The 27,615-nt window shown below is 48.4% G+C and overlaps 1 protein-coding gene and 1 pseudogene across 1 annotated transcript; one reads left to right on the forward strand and one right to left on the reverse strand.

Annotated features, from left to right (window-relative positions):
- Klf9 (KLF transcription factor 9) lies at positions 1-26,847 on the reverse strand. The gene is made up of 2 exons (XM_048438713.3): positions 26,343-26,847; positions 1-3,413 (listed from the first exon to the last, which is right to left on the reverse strand). The coding sequence occupies exons 1-2, from the start codon at positions 26,845-26,847 to the stop codon at positions 3,184-3,186; spliced, it is 735 nt and encodes a 244-aa protein (XP_048294670.2). The 3' UTR covers positions 1-3,183.
- On the forward strand, positions 26,846-27,477 carry LOC148121356 (uncharacterized; annotated as a pseudogene).
- The last annotated feature ends 138 nt before the right edge of the window (positions 27,478-27,615 follow it).

A 27,615-nucleotide genomic window follows, 5' to 3' on the forward strand; every position in this document is an offset into this window, starting at 1 on the left:
TTTAATCTTCATCATTTATTATTTTTATTTGGACAACATATATACATATGTACAAAATACCTACGGTCAGAATCCTCTTTTATAATTTCATTTGATTTACAAAAACGGGACAGCAAAATAACTTAGATCACTAATACTGTACAAAAATAAAACTGATTAAACAGTTGTAAAGATCAGTATCTTACAGTGTTACAGACCATTCATCCGCTGTGAAAGAACATCTTATCTACCCAGAGCGATGAGTACTGATAAATCTACCTGCAAACTGACAAACTAACTGGTTTCTGTAATTGTAACTACCAAATATAATTCTCAAAAGAAGCGTGATGTGGAGCTTAAAGCCAGGGTGTCATTCCACAATGGTGAAGGGCTTTCTTCTTCCCTAACCAAGGAGAGGAGATATCTTACCTCTAAAACTAGTGTATTGTCCATGAATGACAACTACTTACAGGATTAGATAAAACGGCTTCTCTTTCTTTTTAAACACCTGCGATCGTCTTTCAAAAAATTCAGTTTGGTTAAAAAAGTAAACAAAAATTACTATCCTGTATTTGGATTTGTATAAGTTAAATCCATGGTCTTTTTAATATAAAAAGTAATTGTTTCATAGTTTTAGTGTTCAACGAACTCTAGTAGTCCTATTTGAACCATATCTCCGTGTAGTAAATCTAATTAGAATGCCGGCTCCTGTTCTGTGATGCAAAACAGGACTTATCACAAAGAATAAAAAGCCTTGAGTTTATACGTTACGTTACTAGAACATAGAAGAGAATATCAAATGTGTGTCTGTCAACAACTTGAGAAGGCAAAGTAGCAACTCTTCTGGGAAGGAATTGTGCATTTCTTTTTTAGACAAGTTGCTGCGTTTCTATCCATCTAAGCGTTCGGCAAGAGCCACATACAGATTCACTCCCGCAACAATGAAGATTGTCTTTCACCGACTAGTCTTTCCTTCATTTCTTTCTGTGAGGGAAAGCTGAGTTTATACAAGTTAGCAAGTTGCTAGGCAACCTCAAACTCCTCGCTCACTAAAAGGCAGCGTGCAGAGGACCCTATGCATAGCCTTTCCAGGAGCTCAGGAAGAAATAGGCAGCCTAACCTATTTCATATGGAAGAACAGATGTCCTTAAAACTTATTTTGGACAGAGAAATTAAAATTTGGTTTAAAATAAGCGTTTCAAAATCTGAAACAGAGGTAGAAAGTGTTCTTTATTTTTCCTGACATGTTTTCTCGTGAGAAAACACTTTCCTTTTTAGCTCATGGACTGCTCCCAGTCCCTAATGTTAAAAGCAGTTCTCTGGATAGAACTCCTGATGCGACTCCATTGGTTAAACAGAAAACACTGTGCTAATGATGGCTGTTGTACTGGAAGTCGGAGTCAGCTGTGCCCCGTGCCCACGGCAGGAGCACCCGCTGTCGGGATGGACGTGAGCCTCGCTGGGTGAAATGTGGAGCTCGTCGCACACCATGTGCGGCACATGGCTAAACTAGAGTGCACCGTAGCTCTCTGTTCTAGATAGCAGGTAAAACCGTCAGAAAGTGGTCTTCCTGAAGGAAAAAAATGTAAACATTTCCCCACGATCACTGCTGACTCCCCTCGGTTGAGGTTTTTGTTTGTTTTCGCTTTTTGTTTTTTTGCTTTTTTTTTTTAAACTATGAAAACTGAGTTTGTTTTTTTCTGGCCGTTTTCAGTAAATGGCATAGGATGGAGATAGTGGTGTAGGCCACTGTAGACACCTAGATCCGAGCGAAGTGGTGGAAGCTACGGATGCAGACAGCTGGTGGTGTGATGTCACTCACGTGTGTCTCTTTGACCTGTGCCCACCAGAAGGGGCTGTTCTGCAGGGTCGCCTCTGGAGTTATTGTGGTGTCTTCCCTTGATACTTACTACTTATGGGGGGCAAACATTTTTTTTTGTTTTTTTTTTTCATCTTTCAGCTCCCTTTCCTTTGATATAACTTTTACACCTCATAGTGGGAGTCTCATAGGAACACAGGAAGGCGACCAAGAAACATCCCCCCCCCAAACAAAAACAAAAGCAAACAGGCATTCCAGGCCTGGTGATGGTATGCACCCATTTATCAACTAACACTAGAAAGAGCCGAAAGCTCTCGTCCTGTGTCCCGGTGTCATGAGCGTTAATAAGACGACATCATCTGAAAGGACGGGGAAATTCAAACAAATTCATGAAAGTTCAAACTGGTTGCTCACTTTGGCATCTTTCAAAACACTACCTTCCTCCCCCCTCCTCTTCCTCCTCAGCATGTGGTTTACACATTCTGCCCTCACATCTCTGCTACGGGTTCTCAGGGAAACGTGTATATTGTAAGATAAGCAGATTATAACGTGGTGCCAAACAGAACGTCTGCGTCTACCCTCAAAGCCTGTATTTACCTTACTCACCCTCGGTGTGAGAAAACAGAAGTGCAGCTTATGTTCCGATAGTACGAGTCATACAAAGCAGGGCTGGAAAGCTCCGGACTATCGCGACCTCGCGAAGGTCTGTCTTGATTAGTGTCAATTCGGACTCTGCTTATCCATTGACTATAAGTAACTTTTTTTTGTTTGTTTTCAAGTCTTTAGATGACAGATCATGCTGGAGTAGGTGTGCTCTTGCTTGCATAAAAGACAGCTGTGCTATGGAGGGGTGTTTTTTTTTTTTAAATCTCAAACGTTAAAGTGATTCAGGAGAGTGGTTCTGCTAAACAAACTGAAACACACTGGTCGTTACATTAAGAGAGAAGGAAACAATTCTGAGAGTCAACAAGCATCAAGGACCCAGAGTCACTGTGGGAGGCCAGGGGTCAACTCACCCAGTCAGACGTATGTACACCAGTGTGAATCTTCAAACGCCTACCCCGAGTCTTGGCCTCGCCCCCCCCTCCCGCCCACCCCCAAAAACAAAGAAGAAAATACCAAAAGCATTTGCCTGCCCTCCAACAGTCAAGAGACGGTTCCGAGTTGCCTCTGCAAGGGGACCAAATGTTGACTTTGATCTTAGGCTACCATGTGCTTTTTGGAAACAGTACAGGGAGAGGATCAGAATAGTGACCATAGAGCAGTGACCTCCTGCGGCCGGCACGCCTCGGCTGGGGCTGGGGCGGGCTTCCGTGTGTCCGTCTGTTTCCTGGGAGCTTTGTCTTTCCGGGGACCATCTCTGCCTGGCCGCCATGGGGAGCACCTCACAAGGGGCTGGCAAGTGCCTTTTTTGATCGTTTGATCATGCTGGGGTGGAACTCGGTGTGACGCCGGGCATGCTTGGTGAGGTGGTCACTCCTCATGAACCTCTTCTCACACAGCGGACAGCGGAACTGCTTCTCGCCAGTGTGGGTCCGGTAGTGGCGGGTCAGCTCATCCGAGCGCGAGAATTTTTTAAGGCAGTCTGGCCACGTGCAGGGAAAGGGCCGTTCACCTAAGAGAAGGGAATCAAGACAGAACACGGTTTAAAGGACATGTCAAAAACATTGTGAAGGCCATCTATGAGGGACAATCGCTGTAACAAAAAGGATAAACTTCTTGTCGTGAGTTTTATGGGCTCTGCTGTGTTTCTCCCAAGCTCTCAGTTGAAGTCCTAACCCCTCAAACACATCTCAGAAAGTGGCTGTATAGTTGTCCCCCATCCATGGCGTCCCTAGCTGGATTCAACCAATAATGGATGGGAAAATATTTGGGAAGGAAAAACTGTCTCACATACTGACTTTTTACTGTCATTTTCTTTATGATGGAACACACATTTATACTATTACATTCATTACATTACATTCTATGCAAATGCTTGCATTGTTAAAAAGTTTATGTGTGCACATGGGCAAGTGTGTTAGGGCACTCATAAGGAGGTCGGAGGACACGTTTGTGGCGTCAGGTCTCCTCTTCTGGGATTGAACTCAGGTGCCCAGACTTGCACGGGAGTGCTACCTGCTCAGCCATCTCACCATCCTAAATGCTCACATTCGCGGTCACTGGGGGGTGGGGGTGGACCTTCATGCTAGGATGGGTGTCCTTGTAAGAGGGGACATGAGAAAGAGTACAGTGAGATCCTGAGACCTCGGTGAGCGTCCAGCCTTCAGAGATGACTGCTGACTCAGCCATAGGATGTCTGTGGTTCCTTCTCGCAGCCCTGGCAAGCTTAGCGGCGGGGGGGGGGGGGGGGGGGGGGGGGGAGAAGGATATGGTTGAGAACCCTCAAAATAAATAAGCTTGGTTCCTGCACCCAATGCTCACAAGTCTTTCTTTCCTCCCTTTTAATTTTTTCCCATACAATTGTTGGTTTCACGAGCTCTTCAGATCAGACCAAAGGTCAAGCCCCCTTTGCTCTATTTTCTGTTATTGTGGAGATGAAAGTAGAGAACCGAGAGGCCACCTTCCCTCCCACAACAGACATTGCTTAGACGTCCCCAGGACTGTCACCACCTGGCATCTACCAGCAAGTCTGATGGTAGGAAGCCACCAGCAAGTCGGACGGTAGGAAGCCACTACCTGCGGAGGCGGCGCTTGAGGTTAAGCTGCACAGACTTCTCGGTTGCTGTGACCTGTGTGCTCCTGCAAAGCCCAATCTTCTGAGTGTCTCAGCACCCAACCACCACTGCTCACTAGCCATTTCTTCCTCAGAGTAAACACTTCCTCCACGCTCCTCCCATTACGCGCAGGCAGAGAGCTAGGGCCACCCACTCACTGCTTCCCTGGATCCCTTCTCACGGGGTCCCCCACATGGTGGCCATCATACAAATGAGAAAATGGAGATTTGGAAAGTTAAGCTACTTGCTCAGAAGCCATGAGCTCACTGTCTGCCCAGTGTCAAACCCTGAGCTTCTAGCTACTTGGCTGTCCTGCCTCTTGTAAGTCATGAGGTCTTGACACTTTTCACACATCCTTCCTGGTTCTGACTGCTTTCTTAAGGTTGGAGTCGCACCAAATTGTGCCACAGTCCGACCTGGAAGACATGCTCATGGTGGCATTAAGAGATACCCACCCTCTTACACACCCACCAAGATACTAGCAAGGGGGGTGGGACCATGCCATCCTTCCAGAAGGACACACACCAGCAGAAAAGCAGACTACACTGGTTAAGACTAGGACCTCAGTTGCTCTTGCAAGTACCCGTCACGGCCTTGCTCTGGGACCACCTGCCTGCCCTTCACACTGTTCCAAGCACAGTCCAAACCAGCTGCTTCGGACGCACAGGACACACAGGCTCCCGTTTCCACACAGCTCTCCACACACGCCTTTGGTAGGTGTGTGAGGAGCGATCATTTTCTCTCTCCTGTCCCAGGCTGACTGGAAGCTGGAAGGACACTGCAGAGGCTGGGAGCTGTCCAGCAGGATGTCCCTGAGTCATCAGAAAGACACTCTCTCCCTTCTTCACCTGCACCGACAAGATGCAGAAACAGTGAAGCCAAGTCCGCCAACTGTCCAGCCCTTGCAGGAATCTATACCTGCTACCCGCGGGCTTTTCTGTGCTCCAAGCAGAGCCCAGGTCTAACACTGCACAGCCTAACGATGGGCAAAGCACAGCTCCATGCAAGCTTAGGCTAAATCCTTACAAGAATGCTGGCGCTACCCACAGATGAGAGCAGAGAACCAGGAATGATATTGCACAGAGAGTTCCCAAGGGGAGTCAAGAAGAAAAGGCAGCCAGAAAGTTTGCACTGAGCAATCCAAAGCAAATCCCAAACAAGCAAGAAACAGGGGCTGCAGACTCTTGACGAGCAAGAAGCATTGCACCAACTTCAGTAGATCTTGGAGCACAAGTTGAAATCCAGATTGGATTGTAACAACTCTCTAGGATTGAGCTTCTTGTGGCGAGGAAAATATTCTATGTGACTTTTGTATTACCTGCATTAATTGAATGCCCAGTACCAGTGTGTGTGTGCGCGTTTGGGGGGGGGGGGAATCCAAGACTCCTACCCCAACATGGATACCATAATTTAAAGACTTTCAAGTCCCTTGCATAAGACTGTATATTTTATAGTTCCATATATCATAAGCACACCGTATGTATTTTCAATGATCCCTAAATTACTTAAATAGTTGTTATATTTAATTGTCTAGGGACTAATGACAAGGAAAAAGATCAGCATATGTCTAGTAGAAACACATTTTTCTGAATATTTTTATCTGTATTTGACTGATGTGGAGTCTACAGATGCAGGGGTCAGGTAGGTGTTACAGGGGTGTATTTATTTCCAGACACTATTACTGACCAAAACCTTCTCAGAAGTTGGGTCACTGAAGTAGACTTCAGGACTATTCTAGAATTAGGTTGCAACAAAGTCCTTCTAACTGCAAAAAAGCATCTACAGGGAAATGTTTTTTTATAAACAATGGCATGTTAAATATATAATAACAAAGCCAAGCAATGGTGGCGCACGCCTTTAATCCCAGCACTCGGGAGGCAGAGGCAGGCGGATCTCTGAATTTGAGAGCAGCCTGGTCTACAGAGTGAGTTCAAGGACTGCAAGTGCCACACAGAGAAACCTCGCCTTGAAAAAAAAAACCATAAATAAGTAATAAGTGAAAATAAAGAGACAAGTTGGGTTGGGGTCCCAGTACCCAGAAGATGGAGGCAGGAGAATTACGAGTTCATGGTAGCCTGGGCTACATAACATGAATCATATCTTTAAAAAAAAAAAAATATATATATATATATATATGATATAATAGATATAAAATGGGGAAAATATACCAGAATTCATAGGATAAGCTTCAAACAAAAAAGAGACAAAACCTCTTGCTTTCACCCTTGGAAGCTCTATCTACTGTTCTATGATGATCAGGAAAAATGGCGAGAAGACCTAAAATAGAGCTTTTCTTTGTCTGTCCAGAGCTTGTCAGTGACGTGGCTTTCTTGGCAGCGCACCACACAGGTTAGCGTTCTCACCGCACCTGCAGCTGTGCGTCAACTGAGTCGGGAGAAGGAGGGCTAATCCCATGATCTGTGTCTGGATCCAGGGAAAATGTTCAAGGGCCACTCTGTTGGCAGAATTGCCAAGGAGAAAGGGACTTCCCTTATTTGGAAGACGGCTGCACGCTGGGCCTGGTGGCACACGCTGGGCCTGGTGGCGCACGCTGGGCCTGGTGGCGCACGCTGGGCCTGGTGGCGCACGCTGGGCCTGGTGGCGCACACCTTCAGTCCCAGCACTCACGAGGCAGAGGTAGGCAGATCTCTCTGCGTTCCAGGTCTCAGTGTGTACACAGTGAGTTTCAGGACAGCCAAGGCTATGATATAAAGAAACTCAATCCCCAAAACCCAAAAAGAATAAAGAATAAAGAAAGAAAAAAGATGGCTACAGAGAAGTGTCACGAGTCAGTTGACGGGACGACAAGAACATTCTTCTGCTTATTCATTTCAAGGGTATTTAGGGTTCATTCTCATGACTCACTTCCAATACGGTCAGTCACCATTTGTGATTCTTCCCACCATTCTTAATCGAGGCGCTTAAACACTCGTCTCCCAAGTGTTTCAGAGAGAGGAGGCTAGCCCAGACTCCAGAGCAAGCCCAGAGCCAAGAACAGCCTATGTTGGGCCCATTTCACTTGTACACCAAAGCTGACAGTTCATAAGCAGTTAGCAAAGCGAGATGCTGTCGTCAACAGCAGGTCTGAGTCTTACGGAGTACGTTTTGAAAAAGACATCAGAACGCTGAGGCATTCACCAGGGCTTAGCAACCCACAGCCTACCGTCCAGATCTGGCTTGCCAGAAGTCAAGACCAAACGGTTAAGAACGAGAGATGGCCCCTCATGTCCGAGAAAGTGAGATGAAATCAGTATTCATGGCTACCTGGATCCTGAGTTGTGGTAGGGTCCATGGTCACCTGAAGAGTGATAACTTGGCAGCCACGCACATGCGGCGTGATAAAACCAGCCAGTGGTGTACATGCAGGTCTGACTTTGCAGGAACCTACTGACTGCTTTCTCCTCTTCACCCCAGTGAGCCTTTGCACAGAACCTATTATGGGATGCATGATGATGTGAATGGCAGAGACAAGATGCCACTGACAAAGTGATATTAGGTTTGCACCCAATAAAAAGTCTGAAACAGAAGCCAGGCATGGTGGGCACACCTGTAAACCTGACTCTCGGGAGATGGAGGCAGGAGGCTTGCCACGAGTTTCAGGTAAGTCTGTGTTCCATAGCCAAAAGCTCATCTCAAAGAAAATACAAAGGAGGGGGAGAACTGAAAATCATTATGCAGAGAGGAGCACAGGGCTGCAGGGAACAGACTTTGCTGAGAAGGGAAATGAGGGCTAGGGACTTGTGACGTGCCACAGTTCCGCTCTAAGGGGGAAACCAAGTCAGGCACACTCTTTCAGCTCAGTGCTAAGGGCAAAGGGCAAGGGTCAGCCTTCTCCGTGATAGTCACAGCGAGGCAAGCATCAGTCAGAGGGTCCTTATGCCGGTCAGCAGCGTTAATGAGAGTTGCCCTTCTCCCAAGAGAAACAGAGAAACGCAGGCTTGTGCTAGCATTTGTTTATGACCTTCTCAGGAAAAGCACACCCAGAGGCAATAACACAATAAACTCTGCCTCTCTTGAGCAGAGCTGCTAAAAGCCCAAGCCTCTGCTTTCTCATTATGTACATCACACTCCCCGCCCGCTCTGCAGCACCTCTTTCTTACAGGCTCTTCGGAGTATAAAGTCAACTTGACCAAAAAAGCTACTGAACTTGGCACAACGCGAGTTACAGACTTGCTCTGTGGAGACGACCAGGCCTACGGAACGCTCCCAGGCCCACCACGGCAGGAGACAGGCCGAGCTGGGCCTTCCAGCTATGCTCACAAAGGACTCACATTGCTTCTCAGAAGGAACTTCCTGGCTGCTAGCAATTAGTCAGTCCTAAGGGACTGGATCTCAAAGGCCTCTCAGTGAGGTTCCTGTGTTGAAGGTTTGGTGCCCAGCTGACGGTGCTATCAGGAGGTGATGAGTTGGCCAGGAAGTGGAGCCTCACGGGGAAGTTAGGTCATGGAGGGCATGTCCTTGAGGGGCATATTGGTACCCTGGCCCCCCTTTCTCTCCCAGTTTGTCAGCTACCGTGGGGTGAACATCCTCCATTATCTCCCACACTTCCACTATGAAGCCTTGCTCAAATAGGCTCAAAGGAACCCAGGCAAGCCACCATGGGCTGAACCCTCTGAAACCATAGGTCAGCTAAACCTTTCCTCTCAAAACTGACACGTCAAGTATTTTGTCACAGCGATGGAAAGTCAACCGATACAGCTGATGGCAAATATAGCTCATTCCTACTGGGAAAATCCTGAAGGGAATGGAGCTGAGACTCCCTATATAAGAAGGGGGCAGAGAGCTCGGCAGGTGGCAGCCCCGCGCAGGCTCCCCTGGGTTCTCTGAGTCAAGGCTACCACTGAGGTCTGAACCTGAAGTCGGAGAGGCCTTTGCCTTCAATACCTCTTTCTCCTTGGTTTTTTTCAGCTTCCCTTCCTTAGTCAGAGAGGGCTCAAAGGAGGTCGAAGCTTGTCACGTCACGGTTCCAAATTCAAAATCAAATGTTCTCACTGTTTCTTTCTGGCCAAAGCCAACCAAGTTGGTAACAAATCTAAGGGAAGGAAGCTTCCTTTCCAGAACAGAACTCCACACGTGTCAATCAAGAATCACAGCTTCCTGCAAGTGCACAGAGCCAAGCCTGCTTCTTCAGGAAAAACCGGTTTGTATTTTTGACAGGGAAAGAATAAATAAATAAATAAATAAATAAAGCGCTAAGTCTATAGAAAAAAAGGATAAATTTAGTATTGAAGAACACATTACTGCCAGTGCACTATAGATACACCCTTGAGAGATGCAGAACACTTGATGAAACTTAATGTTCCTCTCTAATGAGAGCTTTCAGGAAGAGAGAAAGAAAATTATTTCACAAATTTAAAGAAAACAGATCCGAAACCTTGCTTCAACATAGGTCAGTAGTAAATAAAAAGAAGTCCAAAGCCGTCGGGACACCTGCCCTGCCATTACGGCGGCTCTCTGTCCAGGAAACGGGAGTGAATGTGGAAGAGTGAGTGAAGTCTGCGACCTACAGCGGATACAACCTTTCTGATGAAAAGTCACGATCACTAGGGGGTGTGGGGGGAACCCCATCTAAGTTACAAGAGCAGGAGCCGCAACTCTGGTATGGATCTGCTCGGGAGTCGTCAGGATAGACCTAAAAATAAAGTTTCGGGACTTTCACAACTATACCCCAAGAATCAAAGAAAACACACGGTGGAAGAGTTCCCAGGTCCTCAGAGGACGAAACGCAGTGTGGGACACCACAGTTCTGCACAAACTCACCCCCGACACTCACACCGCTGGAAGAATTCCTCTTTCCTCAAACTTGACAAATCCCTGATGTCCACACATAAAGGACAATGTGCCTGGCTTGCCGGGAAGATTCTATGGAAGAGTAAGTACTTGCCGGATTGCTTATTAAAAAATATTATTAAAGCTATAATAACAAAGATTGTGAGACACCAGCTCAACAACAGTAGAACTGAAAACAAACCCAAGAATCTTTTGGGATGGAGTACATGACTTGGCGCATGCTAAACCCAGGACTCTAGGGATTTTGTATATGGTGATGCACTATTTTGAGTCCGTGACCACATGGATTGTTTTCATAACTGGAACATCAGGTAAAAAGTTAAATCTGTAGCCCTATTTTATAGTTTTTACTTAAAGGAATTCTAATGGCCTATAAAGGTAAAAACTAAACAAAATACAGATCAATGTTTTTGAATCATGATGGAATAAAGGCTTTCTAAACATGAAGCCATAAGTGAAATTCAAGAATTTTTTTTCTTAGTTTTTGAGACAGGGTCTTTCTCTGAGTAGTCTAGTCTGGCCCAGGGTCTTTCTCTGCCTCGTCTAGTCTGGCCTCAAACTCACCATCCCCCTGCCTCAGAGTCTACATGACAATATATATTTATGAAACTTTTTACACATTATAAAACATTATGAAACAAGAACTTAAGCAATGAATTCATGACATTATAGCAAGTAATAAAGATTAAAATCTATAATACAATTAAGAACACTTGCAAATCCAATAGCAGGGGACCAGCAAGATGGCTCAGCCAGTAAAAATGCCTGCTATGCAAGACTAGCCACCAAGTTTGAGCTCCAGAACCCAGTAAAAGATAGATCCAGCAGTGCACATCGGTACCCTCAGCATTCCCAGAGAGATGGGCAGTCAAGACAAAAGAATCACTTAGAAACTGGAGGGCCAGCTTGCCTGCAGTATGCAGCACAGAGAAACAAGAGACTCCACCCTCAACTTGCTGAAAGAAAACCAACTTATAAAAGATGTCCTCTGATCCACACACATACACACACACACACACACACACACACACACACACACGAACACTAGACATACGCAATAGTTATAATAATTTTTTAATAAATTAACAAGATACAAAGAACTAAAAGCAACTGAGGAAAGTTGGGAGTGGGAGAGACGGTATTCCCCAGGGAAGAGCACATGAGTTGGTGTTCCAGGGCCAAAGGGCCAGCCCTGAAAACATATATACAAGTAACATACAGACTAAACAGGTATGTGTACACACACACACACACACACACACACACACACACACACACACATATGAGTGCTGTGCACGGATACGTACATGCCAAAAGAGGGCATCAGATTCTATTATAGATGTTCATGAGCCACCAGGTGGTTGCTGGGCATTGAACTCAGAACCTCTGGAAGAGCAGTCAATGCTCTTAACCCCTGAGCCATCTCTCCATCCCCTAAATAAACAGATTTTATTCAAGATTATACATGTGCACAAATACATATGCACATAATAACAATAGCGAAATAAAAAAAACATAAACTTGAAAAAAAGCCGTGAGGGATATATGGGAGGGTTTGAAGGGAGAAATGTTGTCCCAATATCCCGATGGCTGGGGATGTAGATCAGGACACAACACTGCCTAGTATGTGCAGGGCCCTGGGTTTGATCAGCAGCACAGCACACACACGGGCTAGGAAGATAGGATAGTGCTTGCTATAAAGACCTGAATTCCAGGGGCTGGAGTACTGGCGGCTCTTCCAGAGGTCCTAAGTTCAATTCCCAGCAACAACATGGTGGCTCACAACCATCTGTAATGAGATCTGGTGCTCTTTTCAGGCCTGCAGGCACACGTGCAGACAGAACACTGTATACATAAGAAATAAAGAAAATGTTTTTTTTTTTAAAAAAAAAAAAAAGCTGGGCATAGCAATACAGATGTGTAATCCCAGCACTGGGAAGGAAGACATAAGAGAGTCTAAAACTTCCTAGCTGGAGCTGGAGCTGGGCGGTTGTGGCACATGCCCTTAATCCCAGCACTCGGGAGGCAGAGGTAGGCGGATCTCTGTGAGTTTGAGGCATGCCTGGACTACAGAGCTAGTTCCAGGACTTACTCCAAAGACACAAAGAAACCCTGTCTTGAAAAAACAAACAAACAAACAGACAAAACAACAACAACAACAACAACAACAACAACAACAACAACAAAAAGCCCAAAGAAACAAACAAGCTTCCTAGCTGGATAGTCTAGACGAATTGATGAACTCCAGGTTCAGTGAGACCCAGGCAGATCTGTGAGTTCCAGGATATGCAGAGAGATATGCAGAGAGACTGCACCTCAACATTAACTAGTTAATTAAATGAGGGTGAGAAAGCTTCAGTCAGGGTGTATTATATGAGAGAAGAATAAATTTTAAAAATGTGACAGTTGAGCTCAACCCCTGGTCTTCACCCTGGTATGCACACATGCACCTGCACAGACATGAACACAAACACCCATACACACTCAGACCAAATAACAGTCTACTGCAATAAAAGTGGACAAAGATGCAAATGGGAAATTTACAAGAGGTACTAATGATCAAGCAATACTATACATTTCTACTATATTTATGGTGGGGCATGCCTCTAACCCTAACACTCTGGAGGCTGATGAGGGAAGACAGCCATAAGTTCGAGGCACAGTGAGACCTTGTCTCAAACACACAAACAAAGTAAAAAAAGAAACCCAACCTCACAAAGTCAGGGATGGTAGCTCACATCTACAGTCCCAGAACTTGGGTGACTGAGGCAGGAGGGCTGCCATGAGTTTAACACCAGTTTGAGCTACTTAGTGAGACTCTACCTCCAAATGAAAAAATAAAGAGAAAGAAGAAGGGAGGAAAGAAGGAGACGGGACTGTGGGGGTGTGGCTCGCTTGACGGAGTGGCGGCTTCCTAGCATGCACGAAGCCTAGGGTTCCATCTCCAGACCCACACAGGCCAGGCATGGTGGTACATGCTTGTAATCGCAGCTCCTGGGAGACGAGGCAGGAAGGTCAGAAACTGAAGCTCATCTTTACAATGAGATCTAGTGAGCTGGAGGTCAGCAGAGGTCGGGAGGGGCGGTCGCCTCCATCCTCCCAGGCTGTCACATGCAGACACAGCAAAACCGAGACTGACAGAGATATGAAATTATCTAATATTTTAAACAGCTTGGTGATAATATACCTGCAACCCTAGCATTTAGCAGGCTACAAGAGGCTTACAAACCCAAATCCAGCCTGGTTTATAAAATTCAAGGCCAAACTGAGTTATGTGAAGACACTGTTTCAAAAACTAATCAATAAATGTTTTCTATGTGAATACATACATTTACTGAAAACAGTGATGCATCGGAGCTTAGGGTATTCCGCGGATCATCAAGGAATATTCCGAGATTGGCTGTTGTGGCACATTTCTCTAAATTAGCTGAGACTAGAGTCTGAGGCCTGCCTAGCTGACTTCCAAAGACTCTGACTCAAAACAAACAAAAAAGCCAGGTGGGTCTGAGCCTAAGGCCAGCAGCCTACACAGCGACTCCAGGCTCCCCAGGGCTATTCATTGAGACCTTGTCCTAAAACAAAACAGAAGACCCACCCAAAACAAACAAACCAATGTGTTCTGTGGGAGCAGAGATGTATGCTTCCTATGGAGAAATTATTGGATACCGTAGGTGTCTACTGGAAGAACTCATTAGAAGGGGAGAACCTTTAGGGATATACATCTGTCGTCTCACACTGCCCACACCCCTTTCCCTCTCCTTTTCATATATGACCTACAAATGGCCCTAAACAAGAAGAAATGAAAGGCACCCCTCCTCCTGAGTGCTGCGTTATGCCCCACATCTACAGGCTCTCCGACTACTGCCATCCTTGCTAGGCAGAGGGCCAGTCCAAGAACACGGTGCTTGATGTGGCTGGGTCCCACACGGATCCTCCCCAGCTCTCCACGGCCAACTTCCCTTCACCCACGGAGCATCTGCAGGGGCAGAACACGCACGGCGTCCTCCATTCTCCTGCGCTCTTATGCAAACCCAACCCGACCTAACCGTCTGTGAACTCCGCAGACAGAACCCCATCTTCTCCTAGGTAGATTGTTTTCGGGAATACTGGACTCAAAGACCAGGACACCATGGTCTCCTGCTCACCAGTATTGCCACACACAAACACGTTCTGAATGAGCAAGGACGTCTTGGCAGCCTCTGAAGGAACAGTCCTGCCCCCCATGGTTACCCATCCAAGTACCACCTGCTCCACTTCTCTCCTACAGCCTTTGTGGTTTTACTCCTCTTACGTTTGGCTTTTTTTTCCCCTTTGATTTATTAGTGCTCAGTCTGTGGGTATCACCCATGCTGTGGGTACAACCCATACTGTTGGATATCTGTGGGAAGGAAAGCAACTTGTGTTCCAGTGTAGGACGTGGGTGTCTCCTAAGGCACACATACTGCATGGCAGCCACTTGGTATCTGTGGAGTAAACCTGCCTGCTATTGCTTGCAGAACCGCCACACTCAATAGAGCTGTGAGAAACCCACAGGCCCAGTCAAACTCCAAGGAAAGATGGCAGACAAGATTCTCGAGCCTTCGGGTACTTAGCACAGCAGGAACTGAGTCCTGAGGCCTCATCTCGGAAATTCTAGAAGTGGTACAGAGGCAAAATATGAACCCCAAACAGTTTTTTTTTTCTTTGAGACAGGGTTTCTCTGTAGCTTTGGAGCCTGTCCTGGAACTAGTTCTTGTAAACCAGGCTGGCCTCGAACTCAGAGACCCCCTCCCCTGCCTCTACCTCTGGAATGCTGGGATTAAAGGCCTGAGCCACCATTGGCTGGCCCAAACAGGTATTTTGAAACAAGAAAGCTCCGCATCATGGTCCACTTCATTAGAAGGTAAGTCTGTCACAGAATTGAGAGCTGGACGCTCCTAGCCATGCTCCAAAGGCCCCACACCCACACAGCTAGTTCCACAGAAACCAGATCCCAGCTTCCATGAGCTGGTTCTCAGGTCAGCATGACTTCATCAGCCCAGTCTACCGTAGAAGATGTGAGAAATGAATGGCCAGTGGGCTTTCTATATCAAACAAGAAGCAAATGATCAATAACTCAGACACATGGATTCTCTTCCTCGCTCCATTTTTACGATCACTGATTTCTAACTGGTGCCAGCTCCAAGGGGCAGGGAATTTGCCCAAGGACGCCGCACCAAAGTACGTGACCAGTTTAAAACACCGTTCACATGCTTACTTCGGTTTTGTGCATACAAAGGGATGAGATGTGAGAAAAGAGCCAAGGCTGGAACTGAAGGCAGAGAGAAACGTTCCGGCAGGATTTTGCTTACTGTCTTTCTGGCCCTTCTTTCCATATGCACTGCTGGAGGGCAAGGGTGGCATTGTTAAGGCAGTGAAGTGGCCACTCTGCCAGCTTTAAGTTTCAAAGTAACGTGTTTAAAACGTAGAACACCAAGCCTGGAGCTGACACACGCCTGAAATTCCCAACACCTGAGGCCGTTGGAGGAGGAGCAGCAGGAGTTCAAGGTCATCCCTGGCAGCCAGGTGAATTAAGACAAGCCTGGGCTACAGGAAGCCTTGTCTCAACAGACAAAAAGCTATACACCTTATTCTTACTGCCCTTGGGTTTTTGAGCACTTCCCAGACAGAGTACACATGACCCCTAACCTACCACGGCTTTGCTTAGAATCTAAGAATCTAAGTCTCAGATCCTTCATTGCTGTGATAATGTAGAGGCTGGAATTTTGGTCATTTCCTGGGCTCTACACCCTGTGCTGACGCTGGGCAGCAGTAAGCTATACCCCTCTCTGCCAGCCACAACAGGAGAGAAGGGGGCTGTGCTGCTAAGTTAAGATGTTTGAGGCTTACACAGGCCTTTTCAACGTTCTCTGTTATTTTCAACCTACAATCGGCTTGTAATCAGGACAGGATTTGAAGAAGAGTATCCGTGCAGATGTCAGAGGTCTCGAGGGAGCACCGTTGCTCTTCACTCCCTTTTAATGACAGACCAGGAAGCGCTCAGGAAAAGCTGCCTTCTCTCAGCCTCTCCGGAACACAGGTGAAGCCTGTGCGAGCCCAGGCTAGGCAGGCCCTACTCATGGCACCTCAGGGACTGGACTCCTGGGGCTGAGTGAGTGGTTCCTCTCTGCAGACCTGGATTTCCTCCCTTCCAAATGGGTAGAGAAGAAATAGGACTAGGTGCCACCCAGTGGAGGGAGACAGAGTCACAGAGCCCAGGATCCCACTCCTGTAGCTGCTGTGTAGAAGCCCTCTTCAGCACAGGGTATCGGTGAGGATGGGACATACAGGGTTGTGTGACAGCCAGTGGAGACCACCAGGCTGCAGGAAGGCTTGTCACGTGGATGACCCTTCACGATGCCAGAGCAACAGGCGAGCTGGCTATTCCAGATGACCTATCACTCAGGGGAAGAAAGGCAAAGGACCCCCAAATTAGAGTGGCTGTTCTGAACTTTACCCTAGGTAGACAATACAATGTCAGACATTAACAAGTCGCTCCTACATTTCTAGCGCTTGGGAGGCTGAGACAGAAGGATCACCTTGAGTTTGAGGCCAGTGTGGGCTACGGAATACTGTCTTTTAAATAAACTCACTCACCCTAAACAGAGAAAGGACCAAGAACTCCTACACTGCCGAGACAGAGCTGTTTCCCAACAGCAGAAATGGGAAGACTGCGGCCTGATTCACTGTCTGATTCACTATACCCACTCTGCCAGCCAGCTAGGCTGAGGCAGATGAGGACGAAACGTGACAGGTGATGCCAATCACCTGCCTCCAGCTTCCCCTCTGGGAACCAGAACAGTGCTGGTCCTGGGTATGGCTCTGGTGACAGTCTCACTCCACACGGGTTCCCGTGAAACAGCCACTCACTAATCCCTGCAAGAAAGCGAGTCACAGATTCCCTTGGCTTAGCTAGCGTCCCTCAGCAAAGACGAAGAAGTGTAGGTCTGAGCTCTCCAAACATGAAGCAGCCGCGCTACCCTGTCCCCATAGGATCTGGCCAAGTGGCCCAGGTTGGCCTTGGATGCACTCGGAATTCATTCCTCCTGCCTGTCCCTCCCCAAGTGCTCGAACCAGAGGCGTGCCCTTCACGCCTGGCTTCATTCTGCTGTTGTCTTTGAAACTACAGTGTTGTTAGAAAACTCCAATGGAATTATGGCAGCCCAGGAATTTAAGTCACTTGTGTGTGTGTGTGTGTGTGTGTGTGTGTGTGTGTGTGTGTGTAAGCTGTTTTCTGTTTCTTACATTTATCGTGGTGTTTCTGTTGAGTACTGTGCACACTGAAAGGATTCTGCAATCTCAGTGGGAGCCACTACATAAGTGGCTCATCTTTGCACAGACCTTATCTATTAGCGCCATGGATAAGAAATGTTCGTATCTTTAAGCACTGAAATGGAGAATCCAGAGTGATGATCATGTAAATACCCTTGAAGATCACACGCTGCTGTTGATAAACTTGTCCCACGTGAATTTTTGGTCCCGGTCTCCTGACCATCTCCTCGGGTGGGCCTGTGGGTGTGTGAGCACTTCCAACACGTGTTGAAATCACCTGTCCTCTGCAGTCCTTTCTGTCCATTTACTCATGGCCTATCCCTTCCACTAAGCTCCAGAGAGCAGAAAAAATAAACGCTGCTCTTTGATGCACCCTGCTTGCAAGCCTACGTGGAAATAGGTGTTCGATTTGCCTTGTCTGGACTGTATTCCCTCTTCTTGTAAGAAACAGTGCTCCCGTTTCCTCCTGCAACCAGTTCTTCTTCCTCTGAGTCCTCGGGGTTCAGGAGCTGAGTTCACACCGTCAGACTTGAGAGGCTTGGATGTGATGGAATCTGGTCCTGGCACACTGACGGCTTTCATAAGGGACACACAATTTATGCTCAGTCATGGCTTAGAGCCTCAGTCGTTTGCTGGAATCATTAGGAATGGGAAGTAGTCTTTTCGTGTGGCTTTGCTGAATTGGCAGGAAGTGAATCTGGTGTTGCTTGGCAGCCATTTTAGCACCATTCAGAGAGAAGCAGCTCATGAATGAAGCCAGAGCCAGCAACAGGGTGGCAAAGACACAGAGAGAAGGGACAGCGAGAAGGACACTGAATGCCTGGATCCAGCAACACCTTGAACCTGGAGCTCTACTTTTAATAATAATAATAAAAACTTTTTAAAAAGCTTTGCTAGCCTTAGCCTAGGTTGGCCTCTAACACACTGCAGTCTAAGGCCCCAACCTGCCAAATGTTGGGGCTATAGGTGTAAGACACCATGTTTGGAGCACTGTTTTCTATTAAGCAAATCTATAGACTTTCTTGTTTTCAACGTGTCTATGGATCCAAAACCCAGCCCTTGCAGGTGTAATGGCACTGGCCTATAATCTCAGCTCTCTGGAGGCCGAGGCAGGAAGTTTGAAGACAGCTTTGATGACATAGTTTCAGGTTGGCCTGAGCAACAACATAACCAGACCCTGTCTCAAAAAACCAAGGCAAACAAAACAAAAGCAAACTGAAACAATAGTGACAAAATAGGTCCTTTTTCCCTCTGCTAGAATTTAACAATTTTGGATGACAAGGTCGAAGTCAGTGCTTCTGTTGACTTTCCTAACCAAGGCTCATGAAAAACATCTTCACATCACAGTTAGGACCCAGAGAAGACAGCTTAAGCTGGCTTTACGGTCAACAAACACAAAAGAGCCACAAGAAACACGGAATCTCTTCTCCCTGGGAGAAAGCCACAGGGTTAAGGTCACCAGCCCTCACATACAACTCTTCGAACCTAGGAACACAGTAGAAATTCCCAGCATAACTCGGACTAGGTTAACTACGTAGTCTGGCTCCTCCCATTAAATAAGAAAAACAGTATATTTCTATCTCATGGGAAGGCTGTTTATATATGACACACATAAGCTGTTTAGCCCAGGACCGGACATACTACATACTCAACATGGCAACACTCACAAAGTCACCGCGGTCACCAGCACTTAACACACCTTTCACTTATCAGCCACTCGGTATCCTCGACTGACACTGGGTCCACTTAGAATTTTAAACACAAATTCTAAGACTCTCAAAGGTTTCTGGGCTATATATGTAAAGTGCTTACTTTTAACTGTAATAATTCTCAGCATAAGACGAGCATGCTAAATCTTTTAAATGTCTCCTCACCTGAACTTGGCCTCATAACTTCATGAATATGTAATTATGGAGCTCCACTTCACAGGTGAGAAACCTGAAGTTCAGGGACATAAGAGCTTGGCCTGAGTCCTTGTGATGAGAGTAAGGGCGTCAGGAGTCAGGATAGGCCTACGGAAAGGATGCTAACAGCCAGTGCTCCCCTTCCAATCACGGTACCCTTGACAACATGCTAAAGGTTGCGCCTCTGGAAACCCCTAACCTTCTAGCTTCTCTGAGACAAATGACAGGTCAGAGCCACTTCGTCACTGACCAAATTCTTAGCAGAACTGGCCCCTTGGAAGGACAGATAGTCAAGCTCCCCCACCTTTCTCTCATTGTTCTGGGCAACACTATCTGTTTAATTCTTTCCAGTCTGCATCCACATCTGTCTAACTAAGTCCTTCTCCAAGGGACTGGGCACATCTGGCCCCTGTGGTCACCTGAACTCATGTGCACATACCCACAGGCGTCAGACACACACCTTCACATAACTAAAAATAAAAAGCAAAATGTCTATGACCTCAGGTTAGCCTCTGGGCCATTTGTCCCTGTGCCTATCCAGCGGTTCCCACTTGTCACAGACTTCCAGAAGCATCCATTCACTTCTATGAAGAGGGAGGTTCCAAAACATGTCTAAACTTCACTGAAGACAAAACACAGCACTGTCTGCATTTCAAAACCTAGTCATTAATTTTGTATGGTATAAGCTCCCATGGTTTTATTTTAATCTATTTAAATAACGTCTTCATTTTTTTCAAAGGATTCAGTCAGGCCAGTCAGGGATAAATTCCTCTCTCCAGGTCACAGTAGTGATCATTCTCAATCTTATTTTAAAAATAAACTCAGGGTGGGAGGTGCTGGCATACGCCTTTAATCCTGTTGCGCGTGCTGAAGGTAGCAGCAGGCAAATCCCTTAGTTCAAGGCCAGCCTGGCCTACAGAGTGAGTTCCAGGACTGGCAGGCTATACAGAGAATCTCTATCTCAAAAAACCAATAATAAAAACAAACAACCTGGGGATACACAGCAGTGGTCGCTTGCCTAGAACTCAGGAGGTTCAGCTTCTACCTCCCAAGACCAGAAAACACATTCTTTTACTCAAAGACTCAGAAGCTCTGGCCTTGAAGGATGAAGTGGGAAACCTTGTGGATTCCAGGTCCAGGTTCTCATTCTTACCACAGGCTTCCAAAGACCCATAGGCCTGGGAGGAGTGAGGAGCCAAAGGAAAAGGGAGCTGGAAGGCAGCCTTATTAACAGGTGTTCAGGCACAAGAGAAAAATGAACGTCCAGGAAGACCCCAGAAAAAGAAATGCTTCTCCCTTCCCTAGCGGGGAACCCCATCCTCTTCATTGATGTTAGTCCTCACTGAGGAGGCTGCCTGAGGGCAAGACAAATGCTCACTCTTGGCCTGAATGTACCAAACTGGTACTGAAGTTCTAGGAGCCTTCCAGGAAGGGAGAGCAAGGGCTGTCCCGGAGCTTTGCCTGGGACTGCTTCAGTAGTGGAGATGGCTGGCAATAAAAGGGCAGAGACCGGGCCACTTCACCAAGCCCCTTTACCCGATTAATTCCCCTTATAGCAGCATTTTAGGCCTAGATTTAAAACAACAACAAAACTAAAACCTTGTTAATTACAGAGTCAAAACCTCAGGAACTCACAATGGAGGCAGAACTGAGCACTCCAGAAGCAAGCTGGAAGCCACAGGCTTTAACATTTTCTCCTGAGGACTGCAGGCACTAGAAGATTCCCGGATAAGCTCAGTCACATGCCAGTGAAGGCAGGAGGGCTTCTGTATCTTGGCGGTGTGCCTCCAAATCTCCCAAGTTCCTCTGAAGGCTTCGGCAGAACAAGCCCATCTATCTTAGAGGGTGGGCACATGCTCTTTTCGAGACAAAATGATGGATGAGATGACCTTTCAAGGTCACTTCCAACCTCCAAGGCCTATTCTTTTCAGACCAACAACTACTGCCTCCCAGTGTTCTGAGTTAGGCCCAGGCCTGTGACTAACTTCCAACAAAAAGTGGGGCGGACTGGAAGCCAGGACTACCCAAGACCACTGCTGGAAGGATCTCTTTCCTATTTTAACATCAGTGCGTTTCTCTCCCCCTTCTTTTTAGCGTGTGTTGCATAGAAACAGAAAGTGCCTTTGTACCAATTACTAGGCATTAATTTACGCTCCTCCGTGGGCGCTGGGCTTGCTGGAGAAACACTAGGGAAGGGTGGGAGGGTGATGTGGGGGAGGTTTCTAGCTGCAAGCTTCCCACCCCCCAACCTTGAGAATAGATAAGGCAAGAAAGAAAATAAAAACCAGACTAAGAAGCACAACAGGTCCGGGTGTTGTTTTTCAATACCAACAATGCTAATGGTCAGAAGGCATCCAGAAACCGAGCTGAAAGCAGGCTCCAAGCAGAGCTAGCCCTGTGGTTTTAGGGGCTTCTGAAAGCGCCCGGGAAGCATCTGCCCACTTTTCCTCTCAATGAACTTATTAGGGAAGATCACTATCCTATGATGTTTCTCCCTGGGAAGTTCACTTTGGGAGTTTCCCACAGCCCCTGCAGAATGACTGGTTCTTGGGATAAGCATCCGCAGCTGCGACAGGAACGGGGCCCAAAGGTCCACTTCCCTCCCGTTGTAGCATTGTGTCTGGAGGCAATGGGGTGCCACCATCCAGAGGGCCCCATTTCCTCCGCTGCCTCCCTCCTCCGTGCGCACACACACTCACACACTCTGCTGAGAGGCAAACCAAGGAAACACCCACGTGCTTTGTAATTGGACCCCATTTGCATTTCATGCTGTGAAGCAGGGATCCTTGCCAGCTTCGGACGATGCCTCCCAGGCCACCCTGCTTTGCCAACGCCAGGGCAAATAAGAGATGGAGGACTCCTGCATTTAACTGGTCCTTCTCTTCCAGACTAGGAACAAGAGTCACCAGGGTGGGTCTCTCCATCTCAAAGAGAGATTTCAACTAAGCCAAACAACCAAAGACCACACTGTCCCAGACTCGAGGGAAGTGAACCTTCTCTGAAATTCACTAACAACCCCACAAGAACCCAATGCACTCAGGAAACCATCTCCCCAGTGGGAAGCTGCATGCGGCTCTGCGGTTGCTTCTCTACAATTCATTGCTATTTCTCCACTTGGGGCACTTGAAAGTGGGTCTAGATATGCCCACTGGGGTAGGTGGGCAGAACTGGGCTCTTTGACAGATGGAAACAATCTTAGGCATTGGAATGACGTGTGGCCTTCTGAGGGGCACAGCCCCTAAGTAGCTCTGTAATTTAACCTCTCAGTGTTAAGCCACCAAAGGGTACAGGGTGGGCATTTGTAGAACAAGATCATCTCAAGTCTCCTCAGGGGACAAATAATGGGAAAACAGAAGAGAAATACTCCCGTGGGCAAGTCATCTCTTCACTCAGTTGGGTTTCGATGTAAATACATCCGGGAAGGATGCGGTTTCTGAAATACTATCGCATATCGCTGTAGGAAGTTGCCTGGAAGAAGGGCAAAGAGCAAGTCTTAAGGACCAGAGTGGCGGGTTTCCCTGTACTCAGAAAAAGAGGAGAAAGTGATAAGGACCAGTTGACAACACTTCAGTTACTAAGGCCTCTCAGACGAGGGCTTGGGGCCACAGCCAGAGCTGGTTCTGGCCCTGAGACCCAGACTCCCTAGACTTTTATTTGGGTGCTAAGAATTGAACCCAGGGTCGTGGGCACGCACTAAACATGCACTTGGCCACTGAGCACCTCTAGCCCCTAAGTGGCTTCACCTCACACGTCTGTTTGAGTCAGGGTCACACTATGTAGCCCTGGCTGGCCTGGACCTTGCTGTGTAGACCAGGGTGGCCTCAAACTTAGAGAGATCTACCTGCCTCTGTCTCCTAGAGCTGGAATTAAGGGCATGCGCTACCACATGCAGCCACATCACACCAGAATAACATTAGACTCTCAAACAGGTAGCGCCAAAGATACAGGGAACTGAAAGAGCCACGGGGTACTCGGAAGCAAACGTTTCCACCTGAGCTAGAATTGACCAGTATGGGCGCTCCTGAGGAAGACCAAATATTCTATTCCAAAATTGGAGGAAGGCTTCTGTTATGGATGTTTCGCCAGTCCCTTCTGCCAGGCAGTTTGAGTATCCAAGGAAAAAGCGTAAGTCTGGTGTACACGCCTGTAACTTCAACATTTGGGGGGTGGGGAGGGGGTGGCCAGGAAGATCTCAAACTCAAATCCAGCTTAGCTAATTCAGCAAGACCCTGTCTCCAAAGGCCCAAAATAAAAATAAATACATGAGATCCACCCAATATAAAGCAGTTCAAACCAACTGTTGCTAGGCAAGCATCCGGGCCCACTCACTATTTGCCAGATCTTCTGATTTTTCCAGAGAACAAGAAATCTGGCCTCATGCCAGAATCCTGATTTTTCGATGCTGGTAACTAATGAAATTTTTATCAACTCTGTGCCGTCCACAGCAAACAAATCTGCAAAGCAAATTCTGCAGCCGTGCGCTCCAGTGTGCAAACCCGGAATTATTTAGACCCGTGTAGGGTCTCAGGGAATAGAAAGGCAAACCCGAGCTTTGGCCTCATTCAGCCACCTCAACTGTGTCCTTCCTCGGGACACCACGAAAGGATCGCCACTGAATTCACTAAAACATTTTAAAAAATGATTCAACTTCTAAAGCTGCTGGCGTCTGAAGCAGAGCGGTGCAAGGCTCTCTAAGGCAGTGAGCAAGCAGGGGGGATTCTCAAGGGAATGTGTGGAGCTGTGCTGAACATGGGGGTGTGGCAGGGATTTCAGCTCTAAGATTTTCACGGATCCAAGGCTGTCTTCAGGCACCTTCAGGATTTAAGAACCAGCAGAAAGAAAATCAGAAAGCTCCTTGCCCCACCCAGCCATGATCTAACCTGAAGCTGTCTGAGAATCCAAATGCCTGAAAGCCAAACTTGGCATGTGCCTCCTCGTCAGGACACTTTGGGCAACATCTGTAGAGGCTGGAGTTTTTGTCCACATCAGCAGGACAGAGAGCCCTTCACCCCCCACCTTCCCCCCAAAACATAAATAAGACCCCTGCAATCACCACACCCCTAGAACCAAAAGAATGACTAGCATTTAAAACGGGAAGAGTATTTATTTCACTTCCTTTTCCACTCCGTGGGAAAGGTTCTCCCGAAACAGCTGAGCTGCCAGTGCCTTATGGAGAATTAAAGAGCAGCGCGCATGCATGCACACATGAGCAGCCATTTCTATAAATGCCGGGGAAAAGCACTCAGCCGAAATGGCCCAGAATGCCGGGGATCTACTCCGGGGCCACGGAGGCACTGCGGGCCTCCCCACTTACACCATCGGGCAGCCCTCCTGAAGGAGAAAATGCCTTTGCTCAAGGTGGCAGTGGGTGTCCACGGGAGCCACTGAACCCTGGGAACATGGCTGACATGGCCAGGCCCGCCCGACAGCTGTGGTAACAGGCTGAGTTAATAGACCACTCCTCGCCTCCCAGAGCCCTACTAAAAGTCACACCCCTCACTGGGAGGACAGGCCTCTCTAACTGCTTTACAGATTCAGACTTTCAAGGGCGCTGTTCCACAAGGCACCTAGACGAGGACCTCCCAAGCACCTGTTTTTTTTTGTTGTTGTTGGTTTTTTTTCATTATCACTAGGAAATTTAGATTTCTACGGGTGCTGGCAACCACCTCCAAGAGACTGGCTTTCCAAAAGAAGTAAAGAGAGAGAGAGAGAGAGAGAGAGAGAGAGAGAGAGAGAGAGAGAGAGAGAGAGAGAGAGAGGTGGTGAACACCTTGCTTTAAAACACAAGCAAGGCCGAAAACTCCAAGGAGAGTACCATTTCGAAACCAAAACACCAAACCTTTACACCAAAAAGCCTCTAGGCCTTGTCACACAATGCCAAAACTTCTTAAATACGCTGTCTCGGGGCAAACGGGAAAGGCCTGCTGCCTGGTGATAGCAGTCCCAAACGACCCTTCCCCAACCGACCAGACAGCACATCCATATGCGAATGCCTGCCAGCCTCGCCTGCGCGTGTTTAATTGGAATAACCAGAGCCAGTTGACCAAGGTCCTTCTAAGTCCCTAAAGCCCATTCCACACAGCAGATGTCTTTACAGCCACGTCGGCGTGTGCTGCTGGGCCTACAGCTAGCAATAAGCGCCCCCACATTTATCCCCGGGGTCTTGAACTCCAGCAAGAACCACACCTCTCTTAGGGTTTAGAGGTGCTACCCATTAAGTCACATGGGAATAGATCAGCACTGAATCACTTCATTTAGGAAGGTTAACTAGTCAAGAAATTAATCCACCAACCATTCCTTCATCAGTCTCCCCTGCAGCCTGGAGCAGTTTTATTTTAAACCTCTCAGGGGACTCTTGGCCAAATTTAAAACCACCTTGGCAAGCCCTGAAAAGTAGCCGCCATCCAGCTAAATGAGTCCTTAGTCATCCCTAAAAGGATTCACGCAGAGTGCGACTCCCCTCTATGCCGCGACCCCTCCGCTGCAACCCCACCACGGAATGGAATAAAAGCTGCGCCATCTGACTGCCCGCCGCCAGCGTCTCCCCAGGTGGGGCGGCCCCGCAATGGCGGGGTGCGGAGTCCCGGGGGCGGGGCGGGCATGGGAGGGGCGGGCCCGCTCCCCGCCAAGCCACGCAAGTCACACTCTCAGCCCGGCCGTTTGGGGGCTTTTGGGTGGCTCCTAAAGGTTGGGGCCAAGTAAGGAGAGCGTGCAAGAGTTAAGCAGCATCTTCTCTAAAATGTTTGCAGCCTCTAGGCCGAGTGCGGAGTCCTGGGCGCCCAGGAATGCTGACCGGCCAAAGGTTAGCTAAGCCCGGAGCGGGGGAGAGGCGACGCCGCTAACCTGTATGCACTCTGTAATGGGCTTTAAGATGGGAGGATTTTCCATAGACTTTCCCACAGCCACTGTAGGGGCACTTGTGCCTCTTTTCGGAGGCGTGTTTCCCCTTCGCAGCCACTCCAGAGTGGAGGAGGGAGAGCGGGCTGGGCGTGTTGCCAGAATCCTGTCTCTCCTCCGGGCTGTGGGAAGGACTCGACCCAGATTCGGTGGTCACGTCGCTGTCGGATCCTATATCCTCATCGGGACTCTCCAGACTGTCGCTGCACACCGAGGGGGTCTGGATGGGTCGGTACTTGTTCAGGTCCAACAAGCTCTTGGCGATGGTGACCAGTGTGCAATAATCCTTCCAGGTGTCCCCCGGGTCACCGTGCTCCTTGGTCACCTCGCGCTCAGGTAGTTGCAGTCGCTCGGTGTCCGGAGCGCCCCCATGCTCCGGTACCGCGGTGCGGTTGGAGATGGAAACCAGACACTGGGCAGCTACGAAGTCCATGTAGGCGGCCGCGGACATGGTGCGGGCGACGGCACCCCGGGCGGTGCGGCCAAACTTGACGGGGTCTGCGGAGCTTCGGCTCGCCCTACCTTGGCCGCGGACGATGAGCCCGGTGCGGCGAGGCCGAGGGGGCGGGGGCGCGGGAGCTCGCGACTCGCGGGAGCGCCGAGGCGACCTCAGCCCCTCATCTTTACGTAACCGGCTGCGCCTCCGCACGCAGCAGCCGCGGCCGGCTCCGCCGCTGTCGCCGCCGCCCTGCCCGGCGCCCCGCGCGATCCCCCGACGGGCACGCCCTCCTCCTGAGACGCCTCCTTGGAGAGATGCCACACGTGGCGGTCGCAAGTTTATTCGACTGCAAATGCGTCCGAGTCGCGGGGAAAGGCAACTGCCAGGCAGGCGCACGCCCTCGGCCGCCTCTCCGCCGAGCTCACGCCCTGGGGCATCAGCCGAGTACGCGGACGCGGGGGGCGGGGGGTCGAGCGGGACGCCGCGCTTAGAAGACACTTCTTCCCGCGTCCGCCGACGGCCACCGAGCCCTTGGTCCTGCCGCGCCGCGCCGCTCCGGCATTCTCCAGCTCAGTAACAATTTCGCAGAATCCCATCACGTCACAGTCCAGGCCCCCTCCAATTGGCCAGTGGGGAGGGTGATTCAACTCTGTTTACTTTCTCCCCCTGCCAGTCAGAAGGGCCCTTCGGTGGAGAGGTGCGTCTAGAACTACGGCGCGCGGCCAATCCGACCGTTCCGTTCCGCCGCCGCGTGCTGCCCCTCCAGTCCCGAACGCTGAC

Source organism: Myodes glareolus, chromosome 7 (genome assembly GCF_982192425.1).
Source record: "Myodes glareolus chromosome 7, mMyoGla1.1, whole genome shotgun sequence".
NCBI lineage: Eukaryota > Metazoa > Chordata > Mammalia > Rodentia > Cricetidae > Myodes > Myodes glareolus.

Excerpts from the sequence above, each read along its gene's own strand:
- Klf9 (XM_048438713.3), bottom strand. The coding sequence starts at position 26,847 with ATGTCCGCGGCCGCCTACATGGACTTCGTAGCTGCCCAGTGTCTGGTT. Across the intron at positions 3,414-26,342 it reads CCATTACAGAGTGCATACAG|GTGAACGGCCCTTTCCCTGC; the intron begins GTTAGCGGCGTC and ends CCCTTCTCTTAG.